The sequence below is a fragment of the Nakaseomyces bracarensis genome (genome assembly GCF_045282275.1).
Source record: "Nakaseomyces bracarensis strain CBM3 chromosome Unknown Scaff5_0, whole genome shotgun sequence".
NCBI classification, from domain to species: domain Eukaryota; kingdom Fungi; phylum Ascomycota; class Saccharomycetes; order Saccharomycetales; family Saccharomycetaceae; genus Nakaseomyces; species Nakaseomyces bracarensis.
Genome location: NW_027263965.1, coordinates 714,123 through 739,239, shown reverse-complemented (window position 1 = coordinate 739,239; position 25,117 = coordinate 714,123). Strand labels below are relative to the sequence as shown.

The following is a 25,117-nucleotide window of genomic DNA, read 5'->3' as shown; positions in this document are numbered from 1 at the left end:
CAGCGCAGAAAGAAAATTTTGAATTGGTATATTTTAATTCTGAGATCAAATCAATTGAAGTAGACTTGTAATTTTATATGAACTTGTTTATCTCTCCAGAAAAATAAGCAATAAAACCTTTACACTAAATTTTTAATATCAAAATTAGGGAAACAGTTTCCTGCTGCTTTGTTTTGTTGTCGTATTTCACTTAGAACAAATACAAAAACACACTCGCCGTGTTCTTTAAATAAATTCCAGTTTTACTTACTGGTCCATATAATTAAACAAGATCCTATAATAAAGCTCAAGTTACTTGTTGTTGGTCTCTTTTCCTCCCCTTCCCCATTCCTCGACTTCCTACTTATTGCAAAAAGTTGTTTTGTAACTCCTGTTAGCTTCTTCGATGTTTCCCTCATAGAAATCCACTTCTGCTAGCAATATCCAGTTAAAACCCTAAGAAACTACAGTAGAAAAAAACCCTAGAAAGAAATTATAAGAAAACAAAGAAACTCACAAAAAAAAGAATGCGTTCTACAGATAAAATACCGTAGAAAAAAAGGGTAAGCGAGAATGGAGAAAGGATTTGCGAACCCTAACTTAATATTTTTAGGGTTCTCTTTTGTTCTTATTTCTCATTCATATTCAAAGCTGTAATGAGACTACTAGAAAATAATATTGAAGGATATAGTCATGTGAGTGAACTATAGGTTCAGAACATTACATTCCCCGTTTGTCCTTAACTGCGTCCTCACTCGAGTACAAATTTTCCAATAATCAATAACATAATATATTAAGTGCAAGTGCGATTAACTTTTGTAGTTTATGGTACCGTAACAACACTGCATTTTTATTTATTATGAAATTTATTATTGAAGTGTAGAGACTATCTATAATACTAATAAATAATAAAAAACTAACTTTGTATTAGCATAGATTATTGTACATAATTGGGTAAACAGAATATGCTTTTCCTTAGGACTATTTAATTCAAATCAACGTATCGGGCTGTGATTCCTTGCTTTCATTTTTACTGGAAAAACTCGTTATCTGCTTTAATGGCGATCCGTTACTAGGCAGGCTTAATGATGGTGATGGGTGGTGTTTAAACTTTGTGCCTAGGAACTTACCTGTGTGTTTCAATAACACTTTGATCAGAATATTCTTTATTTTCACCATCATGTCAGATAAAGTCATGGTCTGATTTTCAAATAGTAACGTTGGGAAAGTAAACAAGAAATCAGTCACATTGGCAAGTCTCAACTTACCTTTACCCTTGAAGCTTATATTTAGTTTGAAGCTGTTTATCAACATATTTTCAATAGTTATGTAACTTGTGGATCTCTTCATCATGATATCAACATCCTTTGTGCCAGAAATACGAATTTTGTTATCTTTTCCAACAGAGAAACTAGAACTACTGTCAGTGTCGGCCCTACTATCATTATCATCATCATCTAAGGTAACATTCTTCAAATCTTCTAATGATAGCCATTGCACGATACGGTTAATAGTTTCTTCTTCCAATTTAACACTTATTCCTGTTATATTTGTACTGACTGTCTTGAATATTCTGATACCACCAACAGGCTTTTCAACACCCCATCTGAGGGCAACAATAGGTTGCTCAGCTAGTCTAGATTCATTGATATGCTTTGGTGGACATGGCGCAAGCAGATCATGGTAAGCTGCATCTTTATCTTTATTGTAAACATGCATTGTCTTTACTGTTGCCATATTATCCGTGTAACCAGTATCTGTTAGCAATCTTTGGAAGTTGACATCTTGGACAATAATATCCATAAATGGTTTACTGTTATTATGTAACATGTGCAACCTTATTTCCTTAATCTTGAAGTCCCAGAATATCGTGCAATCATTTTCATTCCTATTGCTCTCGGTAAATACCTTCATGATAATATACATTCTTAAGAGTTGGTTCATACGCTCATTGTAAACGTTAGATAAGTCGATCATATCAACATCCTTTAACAGTCTTCTCCTGAAAATGAATTCTCGAACGACTCTATCAAGAACCCTTTCAGTATTCGCCAAACTAGCTACTGCTGCCTTCAGTTTGTCGGTATCATCTAAGTCTAATGCCAAAGATACGGCCTCGATTTGTCTCTTAAGAGCTTTATTGTAAGGTTCAACATACAACACCAAGTTGGCAATAATTTTATAGGCCGCCAAAAAGTCCCTAGAAGTAGCGGCGATATTGATAGTTGGTAAGAAACCAGAGATTTTATTTTCAATACTGTCCTTGATATTATCATACATAGGTGAGAATGGTAATAATTTCTGGATATAGGTAAAAGCTGAGAAATTATCTATTAGGGCAAACTTCTTTAATGGTGTTGGATCAAAAGAGACTTCAACACCAAGCCATGGTGGCCAATCGGCGCCTTTATCTTGACCATATAAGCTTGCATCAAACACAAGCTCCGGATATTTACCCATTTTCTTCCGGTGGAATATAAATGCATTAGCATTTGACATAAAGAAACCATAACGTTTCAAGAACGTATTATCCACATTTTCTTGAGTATCTTCATCAAATGAAACTACCTTTAATAATATTGTTGGTGAAGAGACTAACACACTGATGTCGGGATCTTCATCACTGACAAACTGAATTTGAGGACAATTAAACTGTACGAAATGATTATTCCATACTTTGTGCCCAATATTTGTTCCAAGTTCGGATAAGGTTTCTTCAAACATATTCAAAAGAGCGGTCTTGAGGATATCAGCATCACTATTGTTTTCGAATTCTACTTCTGACTTCACTCTTTCAATTGCAGATGCATTACTTTCATCGTCAGAGCGTTGTTCTCTTTGCAGACGTTGTTGTATTATATCATTGAACGTTCTTTCACTTTTATGTGAGGAGAGTGACATAAATTGATTTGTCAAATTAGCAAAATGTAAAAATTTAAAAGCAATGTCTCTAACAGCCTCATTCCATTTCAATAACATATTCTGTACATAGTACTTGTTCTCGAATCCTTCAGAATTAGTGTCTTGAATTAATTCAACTGCTGGGTAATGGTAACCACTGCTACCGGCTGGTTTGTCCTTCACTCCATTCATAATCTGTAGATCTTCTAGAAGTGCTTCCACGTTTTTAACACTTAACGATGCCTGATTGACATATTTATCATAATCGTGCTTGTGTTCATTATCTTTATCGCAATCTGCCTTAATGGAGGCTTCCAATTGTTGTAAACTCTCCAGTCTGTTCTCTATAACACCAAAGTTAGCTTTAAACGGTTCCCTCAAAACACATTTATGGGAATGAGCATTGTCGAATGGTTCAATTGGGTTGAAGTTGTTAGGGTCGACCTGGAACTTATCACCATAACTTGCTCTCTTCTTATAGGAGAATTTATTAGCAAACAACATAGGTAGAATTTTGATATTAGGTAGATAATTATCAGTATCAACATAAAATGCTTCTTGGAAATCAGTCAAATCAATCCATTGCATGTTATTATCATGGATTTCATACACAGCATCTTCTCTTTGTTCAATGTATTCAAGTGCCGTGAATATACCATGTACTGCTCTAATATCGATATCATATGTTGATACTGCACCTTCCAAGAATTTCATAGCTGTCACCTTTTTAGTTCTATCAAGTTCTTCTTGGTATTCCGTGAATGTTTCTTTTCTTTGATGCAAATCCATTATAAAACGGTCTACTCTAGCCTTGATACCTGCATACTCAGCAACATCCAGGAAGCTTTTCTTCATAATATTTTCAGCATCCAAATTATGATACATATGAGTAATGTATAGTGGTGAAACATCAGCAGAGTAAGACATTGTTGCTAAGTGTTCCCCAAATTTAGGAGCAATACTTTGTAAGCCAAATAAGGGACCTCTTCTTACAGGGAAGTTACCGCTAAACATTTTCCACCAGCTAAAGAACGTTCTTAAACTTTTAGGACTTAATTGTAGTGCATTATAAGCATTTTCAGATTTTGATGTCAATACCAACGATAGATGGATAAAATCACTCCTATAATTACTGAAAGAGTCGTGCTTCTTCAAATCAGAAACATAAATTGGATTACATAGTCTAACATCCCAATGGTCTCTACAATCGAAAGTCCTGTTATTGGTACCTGGAACCAACCTCTCAAAAACGAATCCGAGCGCTAATTTCATACCACCTGTTAACTTAATACCAGTTTTTTCAATATAGGCCAACTTCATAGTATTGATATCGGAAGCTTGATTAATTTTATGTTCCAAATCCAATAGATAATAGAAAGAACTAGAATCCTGTAAATTGGTATCAACTTGGTTCGCTATGAAAACACTATCACTACTAGGACGGGACCATACTAGTAAAGGTTTAGCAAAATAGTTTGGAATACTGAAGTGGACTCTGTCAGCTGTACAACTTAGGAAGTTTTTCGGATTATCATCAGGATTACAAACTATTTGTACTCCTTCCTCAAACCCAATAATAAAACCAGCATCTTGACCAGCAATTTTGTAAGGACTCTTGGAACCTTTTAAAGCAATTTCAAATTTACCATTGTTCTTTAGATTGATATTAACTCTTGCATGGAAAATATATCTAATCTTATCCCAAAAACCGGTCTTCATGGAAGGATCTAGTGGAGGTTTGGAGAAATTATCGAAACATTGCATAACTTGTTGAATAGCCGGTGAGTATGAACCACCCCATGTAACTAGTAGGGTATCCTTTGAGTGAAGATCAAATTGTAAATCAGTGTATAATTTTATACTTGTCATGGTTCTTGGCACTAGAAGAGAGTAGAATTTGTCCTGGTTCTCAACAATGATTGAGGGTACTAATGGTACAAATACAGTTCTCAGTTCCTGTTGAGAATATATCATATCTTCAGTAACCATGAAGTCACCATGTATCCTAATTGAAGTAGTCTCTCGAGACTGAGATGGTAAAAGAGGTGGCATATGAATAAATGGTAAAGGATAATCTCTTAGATGCCATCTAATTTCACTGAATTTTGCGTCGAGGTACATCGGTACCATAATTGAATATTCTGTGTCCTTAGGTATTCCTTTACCGATCTTATGTAGAAAATCTGGTATATTTTGTACACCACACTTTGGCGTTAATATGTCAACATCAATACCCTCTATGATTAAGTTCATCAAAAATGGGTTGCTAGTGAAACTTAAAACCTTCTTGTTGATATCTGGAGGAAGTTTCGAGTAGTCGATTTGACCCCAAATGTACTCGAAGTTATTTTTAAATTCAGTATTCTGTTTAGCTCTTATTTTCCTAATACGCTCAATCCAAGAGTGTGAAATGTTTTCTTGTAGAGCTTCATATTCAGATTCCAGGTCACTAGATATCATTTCCTCCGTATGTTTCTTCTTATTTTGTTTACCATCAATATTGAAAGGGGTACTGATTAGAGGCATGTCCTTATTTATTAATTGATCTGGAATATTCTTTTTAGATAACTTAATTTTCCTTTTAAGAATAATATCTTCTACCGAATCTCCACACATTCCAGAAGCTTTCTTAGAACCATGAAGCTTTCTCAAAGCTTGCTCATCGAATTCTTTTCGTTTCTCCAATCTTTCTTTTTGCTCCTGTAACCCTACTTGGAAGATAGTGTTTAATTCAGATTCAAATGGATCATCATCGACACTGAATAGCATACGTTTGGATTTCAATTTAATTTTAGGTAAAGAAGGTGTTTTAACAGGCTTAGAAAATATGATAAGATCACTGCTACCAGTTTTGAATGAGTGAATTAACTGTTTCATAGTTTTGGCAATTGTGGAGAAATTATCAAATATTCTAAACATTTCAAAATCATATGGAATAGAAAAATGCCAAGACTCATTTTCTAACGTTATACCAGGTGAATCCTCAAACAATTCATCGAATTTCATTTTAGGCTGTTTTTTCAAGGATTTGAGATCAGCAGCTACATTGAACTTAACAATGCTAATCAATCTAACCCAATAATTCTTTACTGTGGGTGATTCAATACAGGTTCTAAAATAGTCACCGGTGAATGATATATCATTGACATTTCTAACAGTTAAGAAGGAGTTATTGAACTCTAATGCAGTTCTCAGATCATTCGGTAAAATAAATATTTGTTCATAGTATTCTGACAACATATTAATTGTTAGCATTGATTTTAAATCCGACCATCTGATTCTTTTGGCAGCAGATTTCTTTTTTACTTTAGACATTGCAAGAAAAAACTCTTTGGCTTTAGATGGCCCATTTTGTTCTTCCATTGCATTTCCAAAAATTTGATGTAAGGTATGAATACCAGATAATATTAAAAATATATTCATCAATGAAATGATAGCTTTGACAGATTTATTTTCCAATTGAACAATAACCCTGGGGGCTTCCGTAGTTTCATAAAAGTCGGTTTCAGGGAATACTTTAACAGAAACAACACTAACACGTGCCACCGTTTTGACTGTTAGCTTATCACTTAATTGTGGGCATTCTCCAATAACAGTAGAAGTGATCTTATCGATTAAAACGTTCAAATTCCATGGTCTTTCGACTTCAGTTGCATCACTAGTAGATATGTCATCCAAATCTGAAGATTGATAAGCAGTATATTTTTCAGTATTACCTGATTTTGTCATACCTACATGGCCTGCATTGATATTGCTATGCCACTGAGTTTTATTTCCAAAAAATGCAATCTGTAACTTGTTTATTTCGTTACAGTATTTTCTCAACTTACCATCGACAAAATCTTTACCACTTTGTGGTTCTAGCAATGTGAATTTGTCTTTAGGCATAAAAACAGAACGGGCACCCAAAGTAGCAGTAACATTTCTAACTGTTAGGACGAAATAATCAAAGAAGTCTGGAAGGGAATTATTGATAACTTCCTTCAATGGGATCTCATTTTCAACTTGATTTTTCCCGATAACTTTACAGGTCTCCATAGCATTTTTTATAACCGAAGAGAACTTTTCATATAATCCGTTAAAGTAGTATTGTTCTACCGAATATATTTCATCATCTAGATTCTTTACTACTTCACTCAACATGATTAGAGTTGGTAGTTCCGATAAGTCCAAATTAAAAGTGTCAACAGTTGCATAAGTTGAGAAATTTAACTCTGGGAGTAACTTAATCTTGTTGTCTAAAGCAATACTGTCGATTTGGAAAATAACGTGTTCATAATCTTTTTCTCTGAATACATGAGATAAACGCAGATCAAGCATTTCAATGTCGCAAACAGATTCGTATTGAATCTCTTTTCTCTTGTCTGATACAGCAACCAAATTACATTGTGACTTGTATTCGATCATAAGGACTGAGACGTTTGAAATTATCAGGTTGTTTTTATGATTAATAATATACTTAGGATCCTCCAAATTAATTTTAACGTTAATCAAAGGTAGGAATGTTTCAAAATAGGTATTAATAATACTCTTGGATTTGTTCATCTGCTCTTCTTTTCTTACCTCGTTTTTGAAAATACAACCACTACATGTACTGGTAAAGACCTTGATATTTTTCATGAATGATTTGACAAAAGACAAATCGGACAAGGAAATATCAATAGTTGGGGAAGATATAGTACCCTTTATATTGAAAAGAGCATTCTCTGATACTGATTCAGAGGTATCACAAGTTCTAAACTTTTGTGATAGTAAATTCGTTTCACCAAATAGTGTGACATTAGGAATATCAGCTAGTTTTAGAACTTCCGTTATATTTTTATCAACTCTGTTAATGTTAACATACATATCTAGACGAGAAACTGCCATACTCATCTTAAATGGCGAATCCTCATCCTTGAACTGTAGCTTGAATCCCGGCATGTCATTATTGAATTTGGTAGCATTGAAGGTGAAGTTAGAACAGAATAGGGTGTAATTCATGTATTTGTTCATTTGAATAAGTACAGGATGCTGGGTTACTTGAACCTCTTTAATTTTGAACTTATCTATAGATATGGTAAAATCGGCAATCAGATCTGCAAAATCGCGGAGTTTATCAAGAGTATCTTCTATTTGGTTAACCGTGTTAAAGATATCTTCTTCAGTAAATTGGCATTTTTCTCTCTCAGCTTCAGTTTCCATCTTGTTTGTTGCTAAGATTTCATTTTCAGATCTTTCAGATTCAAAATAAGTAGTAACATCCACTTCCTTCTTTGGTTTCAACTCTGCAATATATGACATCGGTATGGTAATACCACCAAATTTAAAGTCTACAAAGATGTTTTTGATGAATTTATTATCATTCAGTAGAGAAGGGTCTGTGATAAGGTCAGCTTTCAAAGAAACGATTGATTCAGCACATACAATCTCATCGCGCCACAGAGCACGTCTTACAAAGAACTCCAGGTTTAGCTGCCCTGTCTTCGGGATTGTGTTGACAAACAACCCAATATCCCCAATAGATAAGTCCAGTTTCTGAAGCTTGATATCGCTTACTCTGAACTTAAAACCTATCAGTATTCTCTTGATTAATGGAATGTAGCGAAGAAACTTAAGAGGCTTTTTCTCTCCAGGAGTTTCCACATCCTTAGCTTTGTCTCCTTTCTCAATATCCTGCTTACTTTTCTCCTTCCCCTTTTTAGATTTGGATCCTATATCCAACAATGTCACTCCATCCACTGTAATCTCTTTCCTAAATGGATTTATCTGTATATACCTAATCTTAAACTTGCCTCTCTTCTTCAGATGGCATACTCTCAGCCTGATTGGGTCAATAAAACCTATTTCCCATCCAGTTACTGCCGGAATAACAATCTTAAACAGTATTATAGCAGCTATTGCCACCAGCACTATATTAGTGGCATTTGCTCGGACATCTCGGAGCGACCACATCTAATTTGGTTGATTGGTTTGATTTAATCTTTTGTATGTGGTTTTTTTTTGCTTTTCTCTTTTTCTTCTATAGATTTTTTTTTTTTTGTTATACAATTTTACTATTGTTTTGCTTCTGTATATTCCTTCTCAAAAGAAATAATGATAGTAATAGAATATAAGAAAAGAAAATTCTTGTTTTAATGCACAATAGAATAAATGCCTTTCAAAATATCTACTGCAGAGAGGGGTGGATATAGCTCTTAATGCTAAAGTTCTTCTTTGAAGTGTTTTTTTGACTAAGGGTAGTTCTTTATATATATGTATACAATCCAAATAAAAAAATAATAAAAAAAAATAATAAAAAAAATATATAGAAGAGACAGGGTAGACATGAGATTAACACTACTACTTTTATTTTCTCTATCATCGGAATAAGAAAGGGATCACAGAAACCCTGGCACAAACCAAAGAATGGTAGTTAAGCATGAAAGAATATTGAAAAAGCTTATAAAGCCCTTCGCAGAGGAGCGCTCGCTGTGTGTACCAGCTTTTATGAAATTTGTCGTATTCTATCGCTGTTTGCCGTTTGGTACGTTGCTGTAGTACATAGCTTTTGTTATGGTACGTTTGCTGTTTGGTACACAGGTGTGAATAACAGGAAGAACCCTGGTTCTCCCTCTTTGGTTCTACGTCTAGTTCTACGTCTGTATGTCTCTCTATCGTTGAGTGTGTGCGGTGTTTTCTTAATCAAATTTTTATTTCGGGGACAGATCCTTTGACCGGCCCCACCCCTTTTTTTTTTTTGTTATCCTTCTCATTTTAAAAAAAAATTTTTTTTCGAAGCTTCTTTTTATTTATTTATTTAATCTTTTTCGGAATGCCCTTCACTCGTTTCTGCCCCCCCTTTCTGCTACGGGCCTGCTGTTAGTATGAGATAATCCCCCTCCTCTCAGAATCCAGGGAACGGGAGGTCGAGAACAGCAATCGAAAAGAATATATATTATAGGGGTGGGGGAATAGGGTGGGAAAATCCAATCTTTCTAACTTCTTTTAAGGTTCAAGTTCCGTGGAATATTACTCAGACGTTAATAAAAAATTAAATAGGGTCGCACCGCTCTTTAATCTCTTATAGAAATCTAAGACAACACCCCGTATAAAAAATAGCTATGCATGAACAACTGATACATACAGTATTCTCAACCGGCGGACATTACCATAACTTAACGCGGGTAAACACACACACACAATCACACACATAGAGTAGGATGTTGCATGGTTGTCTCGATTAGGAAACCCCCGCCACAGACTTTACTGTATAGAAGTCATGCAAGATTAAATAATAAATAAATAAAAATACAGAAATATAAGTTACCCTCATTCGTAAAAGGATTTACGTTCGTCCTCTCTTCGCAATTAGAACGCACTCCGGATGAATGGGGCAAGATTATTCAAAAAAAAAACATTTCGACATCAAAGCAAGCTAAAATGTTTTATTTACATTTTTGAAAGTAAAAAAAACTGGTGCTACAGCAGTTTGTTAGTATTAAGAGTATTAAGCTATCTTTTCTTGTTGAAAAAAAAAATTAAAGAAACAATTTAAATCAATACCAACAAGTAATAATACTAAAGTCAATTGGATTATAAATTTTAAATAGTGCATAAAAGAAAAAGGAACGGAGGAGCAAAGAAGAAAGTTTAAATTAAGGGAGAGTGATAGAGGGAAGGGAGAAAATATACACACCTAAAATATCACAAAAAAGTAAAAAAAAATAAAAAAAAATAAAAAAAAAAATGGATGATGAGTTTGGTCCTATTAGGAAATCTATCCGGCAAGTAGGACCGGCATCTATATTGCAAGGACATAGTGATCCAGAGAAGATACCACAATTTGACATCTATCCGGTATCCAAAAAGAGGAAACCGAATGATAAAAAGGAGTTCCCATTTGCTGTGATCAATTACCCGTGTACAACGGTATCTCCAGAGCTGTTTTATGAACACTTAGAGTTCAAAAAGTTTAGGTATTATCTGCTTAGTAATGTTGTAAGCCAGGCCATCGATCATTTGCCGGCATTGAATCGAGTCTCTGAGGTTGTGTACAAATTGATAGTGCGTGCTTTGGACAAAAATAGTGGTCTTGATGGGTATACTAGGAATTTCCATCTACATCTACCACAATGCTTCAATTCTTCCAAGTTAGTCATCATTGATAGACCGATAGTTATATTTGATACGGTATGCTCTCCTAGCTATAGTCTGCTAGTGTTAAAATTGCACGATATAGGGAGTGTGGATCAGAAAGTATGGGATGACATCACTAGAGTACTGAAATTTACTTATCCTCGAATTATCGAGCTGATCTCCAACTATAAAGATGAAAATCAAAACTTTAACTCTCTATTAGAACTATTAGAACAACTCAATGATAACAAACCGGCAAATGTAAAGAAAATCTCGCTGAATATAGTACTGTTAAAGCCAAACTCAGAATGTAATTTAACTCGCGAGTACAAAGTGAATATTGTAGTTTTGAACATAACTTCTAAACTGACAAAAGATAACGGCCCTGACCTCACCGATATTATCAGCCATGGAAATTTTAATATCGCGAAACTGTTCTCTGATATTTTCTTGTTAGAGCCATCCAAAACAGTACCACCTAATCTATTATCGAAATGGAACACGTTAGTCAAACTTCAGGTGCCTGCATCAAACATAAAAGCCCAGACTGGCGCTTTGTTTCATAAATTCTTGCTCTCTTACACTATAGGAGGCCTAGGTTATAATTTCATTTATTTCTTGGAAAATATACTTAATGAGGCACGCGACGTTAATACATTATTTCATAGCTTATATTTGCTAGATATATGCGAATAGACCAATACGGGAATTTTCCTCTCAAAACGTATCATGCTTGAATCTACGTTTACGGACATTATATTTTATGTTTTGAATTGCCCTTTGTGGAGGCATTCATAGAAATGGAAAATCAAGTCAATTGAGAAAATTACGTTTAGTTGGAGACATGATAAAAAGAAAAAATAAATAAGAGCATGTGTTGTGCCTTTATATGTGAGAAAGTTAAATTTTTAATTACGTTCACTACTTTACTTGGTGATTTTATTGTGTTTTTTTTCAAATTTTTAATGAATTAGTGTTAGGTTTTGACCTCAAAATGCGATCCGCGGACTACTAGTTTGATTATGTCACAACCAACGTATTCCTATATATATCCGGCAGGATGAATGAAACGAGTATTTATTGCTATACTACATTCATTAACAAGGGTAAAAGGTTTCAAAACACGTAATACTAATTGATATTACTCTATCTTGACTAGTATTTTGGTTGAGTGTTGGTGTAGCCATAAAGGGAAAGATAATATATGGTGCTTCCACAAGCGATTTCACCTTCAAAACAGTAATTACCGAGGGACAATTTAGTCATATGGAGTGGTATAAATATTACTAGTCACTTAGAAAGACCTCTCACTAAAAAAAAAATGGAGGAAATTATCTTTAACTTATATGCTGATCTTTACAAGTGATAGAATACTTCACTAGCCATTTAAGATGAATAGACATACTAAAATTGACATCAAAAGCTCTAATTTAAAGAGGTCACAATCGGGTAATATATTTTCTGAAGAATTGAAAACAATTTACTCATTAATGCTTATTTCACTTAATTTACAGAATGGGGTGAACCAAAACGAAAAGAACCGAGGAACATTTTCCTTTGCGACCAAACGTTACGAATATTCCTTTTCTGTTACCCAAGCGGTAGAATCAATGAGGAATTTATCTTTAGAGGCTCTACAGAATAAAGCTAGTATCACTATACAATACCGCATAAATGAAACCACAGCCCATGATTTATTGAGTAAATTCATGGCAGCAAAATTACTTTATACTCCGGCTGATAGGACTAGAAATCAGCCTAAAGAAAAAGTCTTACTTCAGCCTACACCAAAAGGAGTCGCTATTTTACAGGAATTTAGTCTAAATATCGGCTTGCGGCAAAGGCCATCGATTTTATACTCTGACTTGAACTCTATGGAACTATTCAATTTTGAGAGAGACTTGAGTTCTGACCAAATACAGCTAAGTGAAGGGTTAATTGTTATATTCTTTTTGTATTTGATGGGCCCCATACCGAATGTCTGGTCACCATCATCGCCGCATGATGGTCTGCCTCCTATAAACAAAATCATTTATAAAGACGATGATATATTCAATTTCGGTTCAGAAAGCTCCACTTCAGACGTAGTGGCAGAAATAAACTCTTCTGAACCACCATTAAAGTCTGAAGCAACGACAATTAAAAGACAATCACCATTGGCTCATAAATATTTCACGAATCCTAATTCTGATTCTCATGTTCAGTATTATGTTTCTGATAAAGGTGTGCGAATATCAAGTAAAGGTGTTGCAGATGTTTTTAGATATAATGATTTTACTTTTTCTACTAAATCTCTTTGGCAATGGATAATGGATTGTACTGATGTTTTGACTCCTGATGAAGGTGTTTTAGTTCTACACATGCTAATAAAATATGAACTTTTTAATATGCTTAAAGTAGACTCTGGCTCGGGTTTCAAGCCACCTATCAGTAAGGATAATTATTGCCAATTGTCACCGAAAGGGATCGAAAGAGTTGGGTGGCCGTCTGAAAACACTGATATGAGTACAAATAACCTTCCTTCTGTAATAAACAATAACACGTATATTGAATCATCTTCTAATTTAGAGAGCAAAACCTTAACAAATATTAGGCTGGAAAATATTTTAAATGAACCTGGATTAAGACATATATTTAAAAAACATCTTGAGGAAGAGCACTGCTCTGAAAACTTTAATATCCTTATTGAGTTGAAAATATTCCTTAAGCTTATGGAACAGTTGAGAAGTTTCCTTAGAGATGACGCAAATTCTGCGGAGAACTTGATGACTAGTAAAATGTCGATGCAAAAATATTACAAGACAAACATTCGTAAATTGACTCATAATGCTCTAGAAATAGCTGTCCATATTTATTCTACCTATGTTATGGTCGGTTCACCTCTAGAGGTGAATATTAACTCACAACTGAAGGATGAAATTGAATCTCTTTTTATCGGTTTTAAACAGAGCCAAAGTACCACCACTGAAATAGCGGATGCTGAAAGCTATAGATCGGGAGTAGGTTTTTGCTTCGAGGTTCCAAAAAAAGCACATATTCATCAAAGTAGTTCTGTTTATTCCAATAACAGAATCTTTCAAGAATTAGAACAGCATTCATCAGATAGACGAACTGAGTCTGTTAATCTTAGAGCTATTATTGAAGTTCTTAGAAATATTTGGCCATATTTTTCAGAGCTAAACCACTCTATATATAACATTCTAGAAACTGATTCACTCGATAGGTTCAAAAGATCAAAAAAATATGTAGATGTCTTAGATATGATCCTAAACTCTGGTCATACAGTTGTTTAGAGTCATATATCTATTAATCATAGTACATATGTTGTTCAAAAGCAATTCATTAAATTTATATAAAGGTCATTAATAGATTATAGAAGCACATATTTCATAGAGTAGGATTAAATGCAAACTCATTCATTAAGATATCAACGTCTTTCCAAACCATGTCAGATTCCCAGTTGTCCCAGTTAGCCATGATTGAATTAGGTGAGTCATTTGTAGGAGTTGTATTTATTTGATCCTCTGATAACGGTACAATAAACTGGTTGTTTTGGGAATCGACCTGAGGTGCAGTAAATCTATTGGAGTTCTGTCCATTATGGGCAAGATTTGAAGGTGATTTAGTATTATTAAAATTAATTTCGTTATTTTCTCCTCTCATGATATTTCTATAGTTCCCGTTCAATTGAGGTTTTTGATTTTTTACAATTTCGAACATGGAAGTCTCAGGTGGTTTAATCAAGGATTTTCCATAGTCAATGGTGTTGTTATCGGATTTCACTAAAGGTGAATTATTCAGTGACCTAGAGTTAATAGCATTTTCAGGAGAAAGTTTACTTAGTATATTGTTTGTGTGTAATATCTCATGGCCATTACTATTTGGTGTATTAATTGAACTTCCATTACTACTACTTGATGCGGCATTAATAGGATTTGGGTCTAATGGAATTGTTTCAATAATTCTTCTAGCATTCCTTTCAGGATTCTTTATACTTTGTAAATCTGAGGTTTTATCTTTGATATTATTTCCACCATTCTCATTAATATTAGAATCATAGTCATCTTCATCTTCATTTTTCTCACCAATGTTATCTTCACCGCCATTAATTGTTCTAGCCTCTCTTTCCAACTTAGCCATGCCACATTTCTCTTTTAATATATATAGACAATCAAAAAAAATGCTAACAGCCATACGTGAACGTACAGTGACTCCTAGATTGAAGTCCCCAGTTATGTGATTGGAGTTACCTTCTCTGCCATGTTGGTCTTTCCTCCATGATTCATACATATTTGCAAACAAACTCCAAATACTCTTCATAATGCCCGATGACCTATAAGCCATGTCATGTTTTAAAACAGATGCGCTATAAGTTAACAATACAGCGTTTTGGTAAGACTTCTTACCTCTACCTATGTCAAGGAGTGGAGCTATTGAGGAATTTGCTAATTTGCTGATGATACAGGCGGATTGCCAGATGTTTAAAACAAAGACACCAGGTAAATATTTTACAATTGTTGGATTGGACCTCCACATGTTATGGGCATGACCTAGAAAATCAACAGCAGCATTATAAGTTTTGATCAATCCTTTTTTCGTTTCGAATAAAGCTTCGGTTTTATTTACAGAAAATGTTCCTCGATATGCAGACCCATAATTATCAGTTAGAAGAGGATCGTTGAAATAATACATTAAAAGATGTGTTTTAGCTACTAACAGAGAAAACCTTCGTATGTCATCGATTCTAGTATCCTCTAGCGCTAGCTCTAAATGAGCTAATTGTTGATTAAGTATTTCGATTAGGGGATGTTTGGATTCTCTTTCAACGATTCCAACAACGTTTGTACCATTTGAGCTAATTGTATTTGAAACCTGATTCTCAAATCTGGCGATGTGGGTTAATTGTTTTAGAGGTAATGGTATGTTTTCATCAACAGCTGTAAGGTTAGTTATTTTGGTGGAGTTTATTATGCAGTGATCGAAAGAAGTAAATGCTGGGAAACCGAATGAGGATGCTATGAGTTGAGAAACGATATTACAACAAACCCAAGTTCTTATTTGTTCATTGATCAATTCTGAGTTAGCAGAGGCATACTCTTTCGAAAAGTCAGCACAATTTAACCCAACACGTATTGCCTGGAACATAGCGGTACCTATAGTATTCCAAGAGGTATCAGCACTTAAAGACGACGTAAGGGGTGGCCAGAACGTGTATAGTAGGAATGCTTGTACAGAATAGACGGAGGCCACATTTAATACAGGATCATCTTTATCAGATGGCGTGTATCTAATTATAGGAGATATAGTAATTTCAGATAACACAGATTTCACCAAAATAGAAAGTCTTTTCATCAGTGAAGTGGCACCTGTTTTTCTCCGGAGTCCTATGAGTAAAATAACCCAGAATAGGCAGGGTGATAAGTTATAGATTCTCTCTGCTCCTTTTGATAGATCTACTACTGGCAGAAACTTGTGATAATTTGTTCCAAATTCTTGAAACAGCTCGGATATTTCAGAACTGGAGACATATACATCTCCTAGACTTTTAGGAGAGCATTTGAGCTGTTCATCCGTGAGTTCCTTGAAAACATATTCTTCAGTGAATTTGGGATATGCTATTTCTACTGAGTCTGTCTTTACGGGTCCGTTTTGCGTTGAGTATGAATCGAAATCATCATCGTAGTTTGGAGAGGTAGAAGGAAGTTTTGCAGTATGTAAGTCTTCGTGTTTCCACTTTTTCATATTTTCATCCTTCATCTTTTTGATTTTATCCTTTGTAAAATTACTATTGTCCAACAGTTGTTGCTGCTCCTCCTCTATCCTCCTTAAAATTTCTTCCGAAGACAAGTTACTAAGCGTGGCAGTAAGCTCTTTAAACCTCTTTTCAATCGCCTCATTTCTGGCTCTCTTATACGTTCTTCTGAAATCCCTCTTCAAGATACACGGAACACCCTTTTTCTGACATCTCGTACAAGGTTCTGGAGCCCTATCATGAGCGTCACATTTCGATTTCTGCTGTCTGCATTCCACACACGCAACTTTCTTCTTCCGTACTTTCCCAGCACCAGTCACACTGACTGGAGTCTCAGAACTCTGTCTAGTATTAGAGTCCACAGTATTAACACTTATAACGTCCCCATTGTCTGAATTAGGAGTATTTAACTCCGATCCCACTGATTCCATCTAATATTGCATACAAAAAGTTGAATAAAAAACCTTTATAAAAATTGTTTTGGATTGTGTTATTTCTTTGTTCTGATATGTCTTATGGAAGAGAAGCTCTTATATGACAGTAGTCTTTACTAACAAAAGTCCGATTTTAACCCTATAATGTAACAAATCAACAATAAAGTCATCGATAAACCCACGCCATTATAACAAAATCAAAAAAATTTTTTTTTTTTAGACTTAAGCTATTTTTTTCATCTGTGCGTGGGAAAAAAAAAACAAATTTTATCAGAAATATGGTCAAAATGGCCGTTACAAGAATCGAACCGGTGACCCTTTTTGTTCCAACAAAAAAAAAAGCACAGTCAATAGTGTATATCATCTTATACGGAGTCTTAGCGATATTTTAAATAGTTCCGGGTAGCATGATAGAGAGTCATCTGTCGTAGTACGTACGAGGTTTCTCCGTCAATGTGGTTGTAAAGCCATTATCGTTATATTCTCCCTCATTAAAAATATCATTTTGAAATTAATTAGATAACAATTGATATTAAACAAACTTGTTACATATAATGCGTCTGTCTTGATCTAACAATTCTATACAAGAAATTGATTACGCTATTTTATATATATAAAACCATTTTATTTCGATCTCAACTTTATCTCGAAAGTCAATCATAATTACGTAAATAAACATAGGAAAAAGAGCTTTGTGAGACAGTGGAAAGGGAGTAGCATTGGCTATGAAGATCTGTTCGGACTAATGATGCTGCCCTCCCCTCCACCCCCTCCACACACGATCCCTCTCTCTACAACCCCCCTACTTCTTCTCTTAGTTTATATTCCTATTGCCCGGTACCGGTGTAAATAGAGAGATTAACAATAGATAAAGAAAAAAAAAATTAAAAAATATGCATTGAAAGAGCAACCTCGCCCAAGGAAAGTTCGAACTAGCGTTTTGAGAACTATTACACGTAGAGAGACATTAAGAACTTAGGATTATAAGGGTATCAAAGACTTATGAACAAATGTATATTTAGTTAATACTCAATTGAGGTGTAACAGTTTTTTTTTGTTCTTGTTTTTTTTTTACACAGCAATCTACTCACCGAATGTCAATACTAAATATTAATTTAACTAAATAGAATCATGTAATGGATCTAAGTAGTGCTATCTTAAATCTAACTTGCTAAATTGATATATCACGTGATGGTTTTTCCCACTAGTTTTACTGCACAATTCAGCTTGGGCAGTTCTTTGTATCGTTGGTAGATGCTATTTTTTTTTTTTTTCTAGTTTTTTCACCTGTTATTTCTGCGATGAGCTTGGGCACATACAGTAAGTAATATACGGTTTCGTTACTATAAGATGTTCATATATATAAATATACATATATAACTTTATTTAATTATTTATATATAGTGTGTGGGCTATTTAATATTGTTTTTTATATGAATAATTGTATGTGTTTTGTATAATGAGGTTTAGAGAGAACGTCATTGGTGCTCCAAGAGATGTCAAGCTCCTATGGACATCTGTATTTCTGCGGTTACTGTCTTACGGTTTGACGAACCAAGTATTGACTCTTCTATTGAGTGGTATACGTATGACTGAGGACAAGATAGGTCTGTTTATGTCTCTGACGCTAGTTGGTGATGTACTGTGTTCATATGTGTTGACTTGGTACGCTGACTCGTGGGGCAGGAGAAGAGTCCTGATCTATGGCTCGATAATGATGATGCTCAGTGGGATTGTGTTCAGTTATTCTGAAAACTTCCATGTGTTGCTGTTTTTTGCCATTATTGGTGTCATTTCGCCATCCAGTGATGAGGTGGGCCCTTTTAAGTCTATCGAGGAAGCAATGATAGCACATCTGTCTTCCAATGATAGAAGACCTGATGTCTATGCGATGCATAGTCTTGTTGGGACCATGGGTGGTGCTCTGGGTGCTATCTCTTGTGGTGTGTTCATTAAGCTAGTCAAAGCGTTTGGTTATGCGACTTCCGATGTTGAAAGTTATAAGCTTGTTTTCAGATTATACGCCATCATTGCCTTCATGAAAGTTATAATTATGTTCTTATTATCTGAGAAAACTGAGCTTGACAGCCACTTCCATGATCATATCAGTGACGATGTTCTGCCTGAGGCTATTGTCCACGATGAGATGACTCCTCTAGTAGAATCCGCAGCACATGCTACCCAGGTAAAGAAAGCGCCAGCTCTTTCCAAACAAACGAAGGCCACTTTGTCAAAACTCTTAGTAATTTTCATGATTGACTCTCTAGGATCTGGATTCATGACGAGTGGATGGATGGTGTACTACTACAAGACAGTATTTTTGATGTCACCTTTGGCTCTAGGTGCTCTGTTCTTCGTATCAGAACTAGTTAAAGCTGCATCTACCTTACCATCTTCAACTATTACTAGAAAGCTTGGGCCAGTGAAAACCACACTAGCTGTCCAGATACCATCTGGTATACTGTCTATTTTAATCCCATATGCGGAATGGTACCTTCCACTTTCCATTTTTCTACTAAATTTGCATTTTGGTACCACGGCGATGGACGTCACACCCAGACAAATTATTCTGACAAATTTATTTAAACCTAATGAGCTAACAAGAGTCATGGGTATAGTTAATATAGGGAAAACGTTTGCCCGTTGTATAGGTCCTATATTTACTGGTGTCCTGGCTAGTAGAGGATTTTTATGGCTTTGTTATATCATTAGCGGTTGTCTAGTGATCACTGCAGACGCAATTCTAGCATTCTGGTTCTTATCAATAGACTCACATATCAAAGAGCAATGTTCATAGAAAAACAATTTATGTAATGAATTAGTAAACTATTGCATTTATATATACTAAAATCGTTATGTTAAAATGAAAAAGATTTTAACCAGTCGTTATTGATGGCATTTGGAGCAGTAATATTCTCTCAATGATTGCTTACATAACTGTTGTGTACGATTTATCTTACTTTATATAGTTAGAGTTAAATGTCAGTTTATTTTATTATTTTTAAGAGATGGAATAATGAAATGTTTGAATTGTTTTGTTGTTTTGTTGTTTTTTGTATAGTAATGGTGTGTATTAGATTATAAACTAAACTAAGATAGAAAAAAAGATTGTACAGAATTTAAAGAAAAAAAAAGATGACGTTTCCAGTATTCTTTTGAAAGTAAAGATGAGATTTCGGAACAACATTTCGAAGGGAAAAAACCGACCATATAGTAATTGGAATTTTCTTTTCTGATACTTGTACACCTTCTCTCCTTCTTTCCTCCTTTCCTTTCTTAACGGTTGGACTTGGCGACACGTTCCAATTCATCCTTCTTCTTGATAGCGTAAGAAGTAGAAGAACCCTTGGCAGCGTTGATCAATTCTTCGGCCAAAGTTTCAGCAATGGTCTTGATGTTTCTGAAGGCAGCTTCTCTGGAACCGATGGTTAACAAAGCGATAGCTTGGTTAACTCTTCTCAATGGAGAGACATCGACGGCTTGACGTCTAGCGGCACCACCACCACCAACTCTGGTGGTGTCTTCTCTTGGACCAGTGTTGGTGATAGCGTCAACAACAACTTGCAATGGGTTTTGTTCGGTCAAGATGTGGATGATTTCCAAGGTGTGCTTGATGATTCTGACAGCCTTCAACTTCTTACCGTTGTTTCTACCGTTCATCATCATGGAGTTAGTCAATCTCTCGATGATTGGGCATTGAGCCTTTCTGAATCTCTTGTTGGCGTAACGACCAGAGGTGTGAGCAACAAAGATTGGTTGTCTGATTTGGACGTAGTCGACCAAGGATGGGTCCTTGACTTCAACATCTTCAAAAGACCACTTGTTGAACAACTTGATCTCAGCAGAACCTCTTTGGACCTCTTCTGGGATGGCAGTAGCCAATTCAACTGGGGTGAATTCTTCAACAACCTCAACGAACTCTTCTTGTTCTTGGACTTCAACTGGAGCTTCGGTGTCAGACATCTTGTTGGGGGGGTATGTTTTGGTCCTCTTAATCTATACGTACCTATTTACACAATAGAATATTGTTCAAAAATAATTATACTAGAAAACACTAATACTAAGTTTTCAATAATTTTTGAGAGAAGGGAAAGAAAGAAAAATATTTCGAATAGCTCACAAACAACAATATTGAAGCAAACCTCTCACAAACTGAAAAATTAACAAAAAAATTTAATGAGAAAAAATTGAAATCCAATTCACTCCCTCTCTCCTACGGACTTCTCTACGGACCAATTCCTCTTGCACTCACAAACTACGCTATCTTGACCTTCTGTCCATAGAAACTCGCGGACAGCTCATCGGTCCTCTCATCGAGCGTTGTGTTTTTTTCATGCTGTTTGGGGCTACAAATTTTTTTTTTTGTTCAGAAATTTTTTTTTCAAAAATTTTTTTCAAGATTTTTTCCTTTTTGGGACTGCTGAGGTTTCTAAGTGCCAGGGCTATTTTTGATACTAAAACTGATCATGCAAAGGGGAGCGAGGGGGTTAGCGTGCTCTTGTTCTTAGGCTCAGCTAGGCTGAGGGGGGAAGGGCGGTAGAGTGAAATGTGTTCCTTAGGCAGAAGCTTCTTTTTTTAGGCTCAACGGCGTGTGGTGCTTTGTAGCTTTAGGCTCGGATTTTCATGTTAGGCTCGGGTTTGGAAGTGTAGAACTCGGGTTGGGTTCGTTAAGTTTTAGGCTCGATGATTGGGGAGTAGCTAGAGAGATATAGACTAAGAGGAGAAGAGGGTACGGATTATTAGTGGTACGGGGAAAACTCTGAGATGGTTTTTTCTATTACCACTCTATGGATTCTTGCACTACAGGTATATTAGCCGGGTAAGATGGTAACTGCCATCCACTAATAATATATACAATAGACATCCAACGTAGGTATGTTGATTCCTGTAAGATGGAATATGAAGTAGTGGATACGTGATCACGTGATGATCACCCCACAATCTCTGGTTTATCTTTCTCTCTTGCTCTATTCTTCAGTCTCTCTCTCTCTCGCGCAGGGTCTTCTAAAGCCCATGAGCACCATATTTGGATGTACTGGTGTTCTTCTTCTTGTGTTAGGGTGTAATGTTTATTTGAAAAAAAAATTAATTATGAATAGTCACAAATTATTTATCAGGAGGGTAACATTTCGGAGTTTTTTTTAAATTTTTAATTTTCTTTTCTTTTTTTCCAGATATTAGTTTAATAGTTGTGAATGAAAATAAGGATTTACATAGAAAATGGATATATTTTTAATCTCATTAGCCAAGAGATGGAGTGATCTTTCATATTGACATGCTTTTTTTTTTTATTTGTACGGTTAGTATATTTTACAAGCGTTTCTAGAATTAATAATATAGACTAATGTAGAATAAAATAAATAATAAGATGAGGGAATGTGTAGTAGATGCATTTTTTTTGGATTAATCTTTCATTGTTGTGTTTTCCAGTGGTCATACCACATTGGCCTAATAGCGTCTATCATGATCTTTTCAGTGTCTAGTTTTATGTAAAGTTGGGCGGGAACATCCGTATCAAATAAATTCTTGAAATGTTCAGTCCTAATCATGGCAATACCATAGTGTTCTTGGCTAGCAATCAACGTTCCTGCAGCTTTCTTCCTCGATCTCATCGTTCCAGATGTACTAGAGTTTCCAAAGGGTGAAGGGGCCATTTGTGGTTCATTTGTTGAGCTATCTTCAGTGGCTGATTCAATATCAATCTCAGGAAGCTTTTCGCTCTGTTTTAGTATGCTTCTTATCTCGCTAGTGAGAGGCTCTGCGAACTTAATGGGTATCAGTCTCTTGCGCAGTATACCTGTGGAATATGTTCTTGCTGTTAGCTCTTGACCAACATAGCATCCCTTATCATTATTTACAGTATTGGGGAAGAAATCGAAGTTCAGTTCAAGTGGCATCATGTTGTCTGGAATGATGTCTTCAGTACCGTTGATTAATCCAAGCGCTAAGCGGGTTTCTCTGAAATAGTCGTTCTCGACTTTTTGTTTCTCAAATGTAAATGGAAAAGCATCTGAATTGAAATCATCGAAAATGTTTTCGACGTCATTAGTTGTTATTATTCTGAAGAATTGCGGAGTGGTTCCATCCTGTTCTACAAGAGAATCGGTCCTACGTTCGATATAAAGACCGAGGATGCTGTTATTTGTATTTGGGAACAATGAAGATACAAACGATTTGGTGAATTCATTTGAATCTTCTGTTGATTTCATCATGCTTAGCGGCTCATATATATTACTCATCCAAGGATTGGGGTCATTTTTTGACAAACCAGGAAATGACAACACAAAGTCCCACGTTTTGATGTTTTGGTTTTCTTCGAATTTTATCTTGTTATGCAATTTATGTGATTCAAATGAAGTCAACATTCTGTTAATGATATCTTTATCGAACTCTAGTAGATATTGAGGGTAGTTACTGAATTTTTTAGGTGTATTACTATCGATTATGGTAGGTGATGGGTAAATTACGGAGTCAGTGACCAGTTTACCTTTACCGTTTAAAAAGGCAGTATAGAGTCCAAATCGCGATATGTATGGGCCATGTATACCTTCAGCTGTGTACAAGCCCCAGTTTCCTTTCTTCTCTTCGAATAGCGGTGCCTCCTCATTTGCTCTGTCACTTTGAGCCAAATCTTTATTAACTTCTATTGTTGTGAGATTCTTTTTCACAAATGTTGGCAATAGTTTAGATGTTATCAATCCATTCAGAAATCCTACAGTATCCGGGCCCCTAATTTGAATATATGACTTGTTTGGCACTTCGCTGTATACCAAAACAGCATTTGATGAGACCTTCGCCCTTAGGTCATGTAGTAAACGGTTCTTTCTAATGATATTTATTGATCTTACACTCGGTTTTGAATAGAAGTATCGTGGAATCATCACCATTTTTATAACCCTTGTTTTTATTTTTTGTCTCTCTAATCTTCTAGCTATGCCTTAATGGATACTCATAGAGCAAATTTTCATATACATCAACAAATGCACTAGTACTCTGATTATAATTGTTCAGTATTGGTATTGTCATATATATTGTAACAAAAGATGTCTTTAACACACAAGTTTGAAGCTCATCGGTTTGTACCGATTAATTTCAGCGAGTTGTCCGAATCTTTCTGTGCTAACAAAAATTATGGGATAATTAACAGTGATTAAATTAGTAAGCACAATAAATTTACAGATAATGATAAAGTAGTCTTAAAATCACTAAGGTTGGAGATGGAGTATAATTATATGGATAATATAATATGTTTTTTTAGAAATTCATTTCTTTATTATTTACTGATGTGAAGCTAAACTATTTCGAAATATATACCTAATATATAATATGATTTAGATGTTCTTTAATAGTAAGCTTTTATTTTCTTTTTATTTGGTTTTCTAATAGTAGAGTTAATATTGAATATAAAGATTTTGTTGTCATTGGAAGAAAATGAAGAAGAACTAAAACTGAACTGCTGAAAGAGATCAGATTTTTGTAGCTAAAATAATACCAATGTTTGAGTTAGTGGTCCTTTAATATGGAAGGGATATCTCAACCTTCTTAATTGAAAGCCTTGAAAGATAGTGTGGAGAATTAGGGGTGGGCTAGTGTGTATCCAGGATTTTCGGAGTCTCGTGGTTAGAAATTTCATCCATAACAATTCGCTTGTTTCTTCATGGAATATTAACAAAAATAGAATTAAAACAAGTGGTTGAAATACTATAAACAATAGGAAAGCGCAGTTTCGCTGGATTTCGAATAAAAAAAAAAAACTAAGCCTCTAAAATGGGAAAGTCTTACCAGATGAACGAATAAAAGAAACCTTTCCAACACAGAACCCCCAATTTCAAAGACCAAATATTAACAGAGTAATGCTTTCAATCCCTTTTGTTTATAAAGGTATCTTTCACAGAGCTGGAAGAGATTTTGTTCCTTCAGTTATCTTGTGAAAACTAATCAAAACCAATGTAAA

General features: G+C 35.0%; 7 protein-coding genes across 7 annotated transcripts; 3 read left to right on the top strand and 4 right to left on the bottom strand.

Moving 5' to 3' along the window:
- Positions 1-969: 969 nt before the first annotated feature.
- Positions 970-8,814, bottom strand: FMP27 (Fmp27p; the record flags this gene model as incomplete). Its single annotated transcript, XM_071051325.1, has 1 exon — positions 970-8,814. The coding sequence occupies one exon, from the start codon at positions 8,812-8,814 to the stop codon at positions 970-972; it is 7,845 nt and encodes a 2,614-aa protein (XP_070908021.1).
- Positions 8,815-10,587: 1,773 nt separating this feature from the next.
- Positions 10,588-11,673, top strand: RNJ42_01158 (uncharacterized protein; the record flags this gene model as incomplete). The annotated part of the gene is made up of 1 exon (XM_071051324.1): positions 10,588-11,673. The coding sequence occupies one exon, from the start codon at positions 10,588-10,590 to the stop codon at positions 11,671-11,673; it is 1,086 nt and encodes a 361-aa protein (XP_070908020.1).
- Positions 11,674-12,368: 695 nt separating this feature from the next.
- Positions 12,369-14,270, top strand: SST2 (GTPase-activating protein SST2; the record flags this gene model as incomplete). Its single annotated transcript, XM_071051323.1, has 1 exon — positions 12,369-14,270. The coding sequence occupies one exon, from the start codon at positions 12,369-12,371 to the stop codon at positions 14,268-14,270; it is 1,902 nt and encodes a 633-aa protein (XP_070908019.1).
- Positions 14,271-14,364: 94 nt separating this feature from the next.
- On the bottom strand, positions 14,365-17,160 carry LEU3 (leucine-responsive transcriptional regulator LEU3; the record flags this gene model as incomplete). The annotated part of the gene is made up of 1 exon (XM_071051322.1): positions 14,365-17,160. The coding sequence occupies one exon, from the start codon at positions 17,158-17,160 to the stop codon at positions 14,365-14,367; it is 2,796 nt and encodes a 931-aa protein (XP_070908018.1).
- Positions 17,161-18,622: 1,462 nt separating this feature from the next.
- On the top strand, positions 18,623-19,960 carry RNJ42_01155 (uncharacterized protein; the record flags this gene model as incomplete). Its single annotated transcript, XM_071051321.1, has 1 exon — positions 18,623-19,960. The coding sequence occupies one exon, from the start codon at positions 18,623-18,625 to the stop codon at positions 19,958-19,960; it is 1,338 nt and encodes a 445-aa protein (XP_070908017.1).
- A 479-nt stretch (positions 19,961-20,439) lies between these two features.
- RPS5 (40S ribosomal protein uS7) lies at positions 20,440-21,126 on the bottom strand (the record flags this gene model as incomplete). Its single annotated transcript, XM_071051320.1, has 1 exon — positions 20,440-21,126. One exon carries the CDS (start codon positions 21,124-21,126, stop codon positions 20,440-20,442), a length of 687 nt encoding a protein of 228 aa, XP_070908016.1.
- A 1,448-nt stretch (positions 21,127-22,574) lies between these two features.
- IBA57 (Iba57p) lies at positions 22,575-24,050 on the bottom strand (the record flags this gene model as incomplete). The annotated part of the gene is made up of 1 exon (XM_071051319.1): positions 22,575-24,050. One exon carries the CDS (start codon positions 24,048-24,050, stop codon positions 22,575-22,577), a length of 1,476 nt encoding a protein of 491 aa, XP_070908015.1.
- Positions 24,051-25,117: the final 1,067 nt, after the last annotated feature.